This window comes from Chinchilla lanigera, unplaced genomic scaffold (genome assembly GCF_000276665.1).
Source record: "Chinchilla lanigera isolate Chin_1 unplaced genomic scaffold, ChiLan1.0 scaffold00208, whole genome shotgun sequence".
NCBI classification, from domain to species: domain Eukaryota; kingdom Metazoa; phylum Chordata; class Mammalia; order Rodentia; family Chinchillidae; genus Chinchilla; species Chinchilla lanigera.
Genome location: NW_004955609.1, coordinates 312573 through 320338, shown reverse-complemented (window position 1 = coordinate 320338; position 7766 = coordinate 312573). Strand labels below are relative to the sequence as shown.

Here is a 7766-nt window from a genome sequence, read left to right as displayed (position 1 = left end):
TTAGCAATTTAGGCTCATTGTGGTGGCGCACACCTGTAATACCAGCACTCAGGAGGCTGAGGCAGGAGGATAGTTGTGAATTCAAGACCATCCTGGCCCACAAAGGTAGCTCAAGGCCAGCCTAAACTGTATAGTGAGACCTTGTCTCAAAGAAAAGGACAAAAAAAAAAAAAAAAAAAAGCTATTTATCTAGACCAGACCATTCTAATATTAAACTTTATTTAAAACCTTTATAAATCTGTTAACAATTCTATGTGTTTTTACTTCTTCTTGAAATTCTAGTTGTGACCATGAACTGAAGTTCTCATCACTGCAAGAATATTTTCTGAATGATTTCACATTGCTTAGTAAACAAACCTTGATCACCCGTTACACTTTCTCCTTGTCAGCAAATTTTGGCTTGACAACAAATGAAAGTGAATGTTTGCTCTGTAGCTACCAATGAAATCAGATCCTTTAGCACCTACCAAAATATAAAACAAAAGATACAACTTGAATCTTAACAGCTCCCAGAGAGCTCATCATCATGTCAGATCAGTATGTGTGGTTTGAAGGGGTACCCTTTCCTTCCAAATATTTGAAATGTGAAATAATAAAAGAAGTACGTGACAAGTTTGTGCTGCAGGATGAAGATATATTTACAGTCGCTTACCCCAAATCAGGTAAGGAAATGGGACCACAAATATTCCATTATACAGGCTATGACTGTGATTGTAAGGTATTCAACAATGGATGGGACACCGTCTATATGCCAGATAATACAGAGTGCTTTGGGAACCATAGAGCAATGCATCATAGCACTCCCCTTAAGGAAAAAGATGTAGCTAGATATTTATGCATTGGGATCAGGTGTCGAAGGGGGATTGTCTAAAGTATTAGGGAAATGTATATTAGTAAAACTTACGGCATTTTCAGTCTTTGTTATGTCCTGGGAAAAGGGGTGGAAGAGAATGACATTTCTAAACTAAATACCAGTAGAAAGGGTGTCTGAATCAAATTAAAAAGAGTGGATGTCAGATTATGTGAGGAAGGGATATTTTCAGGAAGAAGAATGATTAATGAGTATGGCCAGGAATTGGAAAAGAGCCTCTGAAACTCAACAGAAAGGATATGAATTAGACGCTGATGAGAGTGAAGTTGGGGATAGGAACAATACAAACGGGAAGATCAGTGCTGCTATCATGGAAAATCACATAGTGTTAAAAAGCCAGGAGGAATGGAAATACCATGAAAAATATTTCAGAAAATGGTCAAAATGTAGACACTCCCAATATTTGTTAACTGATAGATGCTTAAACAAAAAGTGCTATAGATAAAATGATCAATATGCCTTAAAAATGCAGAACATTTTGACACAACATGCAATATGAATGAATCTTTGTGTTTTTTTTTTTTTTGTTTTGTTTTGTTTTTGGTCTTATGAATGAATCTTGAGAGCATTTCTGGAAGGAAACAAATTAATCTCAAAAAGACAAATACAATATGATCCCACTAAACTTAAATATCTCTATCAGTGAAATTTCCTCAAAAAAAGTTGAATGCTTGTGGCCAGCATTAAGAGTGGTGTGAATTGTTACTAAATAGAGTCTCTGTTTTGAAAGAAGAAGTTTTGGGAAGGTTGGCTAAACAGCAATGGGAATATTATTTTTATTTTTATTTATTTATTTTTTAATTTATTTTATTTTATTTTTTGGTTTTTCTCTGGTACTGGGAACCGAACTCACAACCTTGCACTTGCCAGGCAGGTGCTTTGCCGCTGAGCTAAATCCCCAGCCCCGGGAATATTATTTTTATATGAAAAAAGTAATACAAGATTCCATAACAGAATAGTAAAACAACCACAGTTAATATATTGCATATTGTTATGTTAGAAGGATAAACTTGAGATTTTCATAGGTATATGGATACAACTTGACACCATACTCATAAGTGAATTAAATGGGAATATTCTTAACACTATTAGCACTACAAAGATATGTGCTAAAAAAGTGTCATGATGAGAAATATTATTTATGTGTATTTTATGACAAAATTTTCACAATTCAAATAGAAGTGAGTCAACTCATTTTTCCATATTTATTCAGGAATCAACTGGGTGATTGAGATTGTTTGCCTGATTAACTCCAAGGGGGATCCCAAGTGGAGCCAATCTGTGCCTATCTGGTATCGCTCTCCTTGGATAGAGACAAAAGATGGGAATGAATTAATAAATGGAAAGGAGAGACCTATGTTCATCAGCTCCCACCTACCCTTCCATCTATTCCCAAAGTCTTTCTTCAGTTCAAAGGCCAAGGTGAGTGCCCAAAAGTGGAGAACTGTTTCTTCAATGCTTCTGAAATTTGAGTGTACCTTCTTATCCCTGATCGTTTGCCAAAAATAATTCCCACATCCTAGATCAAGTTAGGACTTGATATTCTCAAGCATCAGGTGGGGGTAACTCAGCTGCTTCTCATGCCACTCAAGAGTACAAGATGGGGAACATTTCAGATTATCCTAAACAGAATTTAGGGGCAGAGTGATAAGTAAGAGGAAGTGTCAGAAAAATAAATTTTAAGATATATTTGAAAGTATGTCTCTCTCTCTCTCTCTCTCTCTCTCTCTCTCTCTCTCTCTCTCACACACACACACACACACACACACACACACACACACACACACAGGCACATTTGTTAGGTAAATGGTGATTACCCAGTAAAGAACATAGCCAGCCTGAACTTGGGATTCCAGGCAGGATCTCCTGGGGTAACTCCAAAGGAGATTTCAAGTCCAGTTCATTGGGCTGGGTCTTTGGTGGATATGGTTAGAGGGGGTTAGTGGAATGAGTTTAAATGAGGTGAAAAGAATTGGGGTGTGAGACTCTGGGAGTGAGAATGGCTGAGTATGCACGTAGCACTGATTAATGTTCTGTGGTGGGTGAGTTGTGACATAGCACTCGGGGTGAGTGTGCTGTGTCCTTGCAGAGTACACACTGTCCCTGGCCTCAGGCTACTGAGAATCGGGGATTCTAGGAATTTGCCTGGCTATGGAGGTGGGCAGATGGAAGTCAGTGATATATGTGTGATAATATGTGAAGTTTTGTTGTTATGAAAGACAAATTAGCCAACTTTAATTCAAAACAATGCCTCCCATCATGTAGGTGTGACCAACCAAATCAGAATTATCTAAAATGTATGTAGATTCACAAGTCAATGCCTAATTCCAGATGCCTACTCCGAAGTCTTGGCTGAATATTTTGAGTCCTGATATTATTGGATAAAGCTGTCTATTAAGACCACCATCGACTTCAGTCTCCCATGCTACATATATAGCATCTTCAGAGGGAACGGTGACTAGCTAGGACCAACAGATCATGGATAATTTTTAAAATATATTACTTACACAAGTTGTATTTGTTTGTTACCTGTTTGGATGTGTTTCCTATACTACACTGAAAAAGTTGGAAAATATTCTCTGTCTTTAGAGAATTAGCTTTACAATTTTGCAGCACAATAAAATTGTGCTGGTGCACCTATTTACATGTGTCTTATTAGGGTTTACTAATTCTTTTGCAGTAGGAAACTGAAGCTTAATAAGAGGTGAAGTTAAGAATAATGTCCCAAATATAACTGAGGTAAAATTCAAAATAAAATTGTGTTGTTCACATTGCAAGGAATTTTGAAAGCGAGTATGAGGTGTACACTAATCTTAACACCAGCTTGATGAATATAGATATGTGTATATAACTGCTAAGCATCATCCACCAGATTTTGAACGTTCTTACTTCTCTAGAAATTTTTTTCCCTGTGCCTTACAATTATTTCCCACTCTTGGTGGAAAATACTTGCTGGGCTACAACTATTTTTCCAGTTATCCCTCCAGTGACCTTTACATTAATACACCCATGACATATGAATGGAGATGTCTTTGCAAGCAACACTCTGTGACAGATTATCAAAATAGTCTGACGCAGTTTGAGCTTGCTATAGCGAGAACGTCTAATCTATTCTGGCACTCTCTCCTCCACCAGATGGCCCGATACATAGACTTAAACATTGTAAAAAAACCAGATGTCTGCATTTTTTGTCTTCTGTGTTACTATTCTAGTAAAGCACAGTTACATGCATCTCTCACCTTATAAACTTTCTAGAAGCTTCCCCTCATGAGAAGCCTGCTACTTCAGGAGGGAAGCACAATGTATTCCTTTCTATTTTATATTTTATATCATGATGGAGACTAGTGTATAGGGATACTAAAATGTATATTTGATTCTTGAATTCTGCAACTAAGTCATTAAAATATTCATTGGTATTTGATAGGGATTTTCTCAAATCTCCTACATTTCTATAATGTTAGAGATCAAATGATAGAAAATGGCTGTTTTGAATTTCCTTTCTCATGTTTTCTATTTAAGGTGATTTATGTAATCAGAAACCCCAGAGATGTTCTTGTGTCTGGTTTTTATTTCTGGAATGCATATCTCCATACTCAAAAAGCAGAGTCACTGGAACAGTATTTGCACTGGTTCCTCCAAGGACTTGGTGAGTGTATTGTAAATGCAGGAGACAGGAAACTCAGAGGACAGTGTTGGAACTCCCTTGGGCCCAACTCAGTCTCTCTGCTTCACTAACAGGGGAGTCACTCCACTGGAACCAGATAAGCTGTCTTCCTCTTTTTGGTATACAGCTGGGAAACTTTAGTCCACCACCAATTTCCTCCTTTATTAATTTGGCTACTTGATTCTCCAGAGTTTGCTGTAGACTCTCCATTCTTTTTCTCCACTCTCTTCATTTGTTACTCTTGAATGCCAGCTTCTATTTCAGTTTGCTGACAAAAGAACCATCAGCTCTCTCCATTTTGTTAAACATACATCTTTCCAAAACTCTCTTACTTCTCTTTTTTCCATTCAACTGAAAAATTTTTGCATGATTTTGGGATTTCTGCATGTTAAAGTAGTAGAATCTCTGGGATTTGCATACTTTTAATTTTACAAATATTTAGCTGGGCATGGTGGCCCAGGCCAATAATCTCAGCGCTTCAGAAGCAAAGGCTGGAGGATTAGCAAGTGAGTTCAAGGCCACCTGGAGTTATATAGTGAGGCCCTGTCTCAAAAAGCAAGCAAGCAAAGAAACAAATAAAATTTACAAATTTTCTCAGAGTATATTAAAATCTGGATATCCCTACCAGTGTGTGTCTCGCATTGTCCTGCAGTCCATGTACAATTTTAAAGTAGATATAATATATCATAATATAATATTGCAGTTTGTTCAAAGTTGAGGATACTTTGCATATATTGCAAAACTGAGCTTGGCCACAGTGATCTAAATATGTGAACAAACTCCACCCCTAGCCAAGGTCTAGCATGATTCTATATTTCACACCTGTACAAGGTCAGAAGAAATGACAGATTCCTGGATAAAAATGAATTATCACAGCTAGGTCTAGAAGACATAAAAATTGTATGTGAGGAATATCTGTCAATGAAAGTGAAGAAGTACTTTAAAACTTACTAACAAAGAAAGCCATCAGGTCCTGACAGATTCACAGTTGAATTCTACAAGAAATTTAGAGAAGATCTCATGCCATTATTCCTCAAATTCTTTAATGAAATTGAAAGGGAAACAATAGCCCCAAAATCATTCCTGGAAGCAAGTATTACCCGATACCAAAACCAAAGAATGATCTGTCCAGAAGAGAGAACTACAGGCCATTCTCCCTAAAGAACACTGATGCAAAATCTACAATAAGATACTGGCAAATAGCATGCAACAAATCACAAAGCTTATACACCATGACCAAGTAGGAGTCATCCCAGAGATACCAGAATTGTTTGAAATATGCAAATCAGTAAATGTATTGCACTGTATCAGGAGAATACTGAACAAATATCACATGATCATCTGAATAGTGCCAGGTTACTTTTCAGCATGTTAATGCCAGGCTTGCAATTACAAAAGACAGTTATTACCTCTGTGCTGACTGCTGATATGTAGGCATTTCAACCAGCTCTGTTGGATTATGCTTTACTTTCAACCATGTTCCTCATTCCTATTATTATTTTAAGGAGAAGAAAAGATAAACATAATAATGAAACTGAGTTTCCAAACAAGTTAGTAGGACAGTTACAATAGTTAATACTTTGCATACTGTTGTTTTCACAGTAGTTATTCATAGTAGAAGAGATATAGATATCTTGTCCATAAAACATTAGCACAAAACTTAGTTTTTAATGAACTAAGAGAAATTAGCTGTATAACTATCTTAACTGTCTTGTGTACACATTTATTTTTTCCTTTTTCCCTTTATTCCTTTTGTAACTTATTTCCTTGTTCATTTTCTTACACTAGTGAGACAATATAATGTTTACCCATATGGGTCTGATTTATTTCACTTATGAATGTGGCCGCGAGTTGCATGCATTTACCTATAAAATTTTCAAGTTTATCCTTCTTTTCGGCTGAGTAGTACTGCATTATATTGAGAAAACCACAGGATTTTTATTCATTCCTCTGTTGATGGGCACCTGAGCTGTTTCCAAGATTTAACTATTACAAATTGTACTGCTATAAACATGGGTGCACATAAATCAGTGTGGCATGATGTTTTTAATTCTTCTAGGAAAATATCCAGAAGTGGAATATCTGATTTGAATGGGACTTCTAATCCTAGTTTTTAAGGGAATCTCTACACTAATTTCCACAGTGGTTGCACTAGTCTAGACTCTCACCAACAATGTAGAAGGACTTCTTCATAGTCCTCCTAGAATTTGTTATTGATTAATTTTTTGATGATAGCCATTCTTTCTGGGGTGAGATGGAATCTCAGTGTTGTGTTAATTTGCATCTTTTGAATAGTCAATGATGTTGAACTTTTTCCATATATTTATTTGCCATTTACATTTCTTCATCTGAGAAGTGCCTATTCATCTCAGACACCCACTTATTGATTTGGGGTGTCTGAGATGTTTCAAATCTTTACATGTTCTAGATATGTCTTGTGTTTGTGGAACAACTGCCTATAATATTTTCCCACGCTGTGCATTGTCTTTTCATTCTGTCTGTCATTTTTTTGTTGTGCAACAGTTTTTTAATGAGGTGAGATCCCATTTGTTGATTCTTTGTAGTATTTTCCTTGCTGTCTGGCTTTTGTTAATGTCTCTGCCTACACCTATGTCTTTGAGATTTTTTGCCAACTTTGTTTTCCAGTAAATTTAGTGGTTCTATTTTAATATTTAGATCTTTGATCCATTTTGACTTTAGTTTAGTGTGTGGTGATAGACATGGTCTAGTTTTTGTCTTAGGCATTTGGAAATCCAGTTTTTCTGGCACCATTTATTAAAGAAACTATCTTTCGAAACCCTCAGCCCCACGCGCCCTGCGCAGCGAGAGCCAGTGTTCCAGGAGCGGCTAGACACCTGGGCTCGAGTCTGTGCTCGCCCACACTACCACAGTTCCCAGCTGAAACCCGCGGAGAGAGCCAGGCGGGGTGAACAAACCCTCAGCCCCATGTGCCCTGGGCAGTGAGAGCCAGTGTTCCAGGAGCGGCTAGACACCTGGGCTCGAGTCTGTGCTCATCCACACTGCCACGGTTCCCAGCTGAAACGCACGGAGAGAGCCAGGTATTTCCCAGCTACTCCCTGAGGGCAGCGCTTGCATCAGGACCCCACTGCCCAAGCCCCAGGAACTTCTCTGGCTGTGGGCGGGGCAAACAAACCCTCAGCCCCACGCGCCCTGCGCAGCGAGAGCCAGTGTTCCAGGAGCGGCTAGACACTTGGGCTCGAGTCTGTGCTC

The 7766-nt window shown here is 37.9% G+C and overlaps 1 protein-coding gene across 1 annotated transcript in view; it reads left to right on the top strand.

Annotated features, from left to right (window-relative positions):
* Nucleotides 1–497: 497 nt before the first annotated feature.
* The window catches only part of LOC102011607 (3-beta-hydroxysteroid sulfotransferase-like), a 39442-nt gene continuing 32173 nt past the window's right edge, over nucleotides 498–7766 (top strand). Inside the window, exons 1-3 of the mRNA XM_005414930.2 lie at nucleotides 498–662; nucleotides 2085–2293; nucleotides 4391–4517. Of these exons, the coding sequence (XP_005414987.1) occupies nucleotides 527–662; nucleotides 2085–2293; nucleotides 4391–4517 (472 nt within the window). The 5' untranslated portion in view covers nucleotides 498–526. The remainder of the gene's footprint in view (nucleotides 663–2084; nucleotides 2294–4390; nucleotides 4518–7766) is intronic.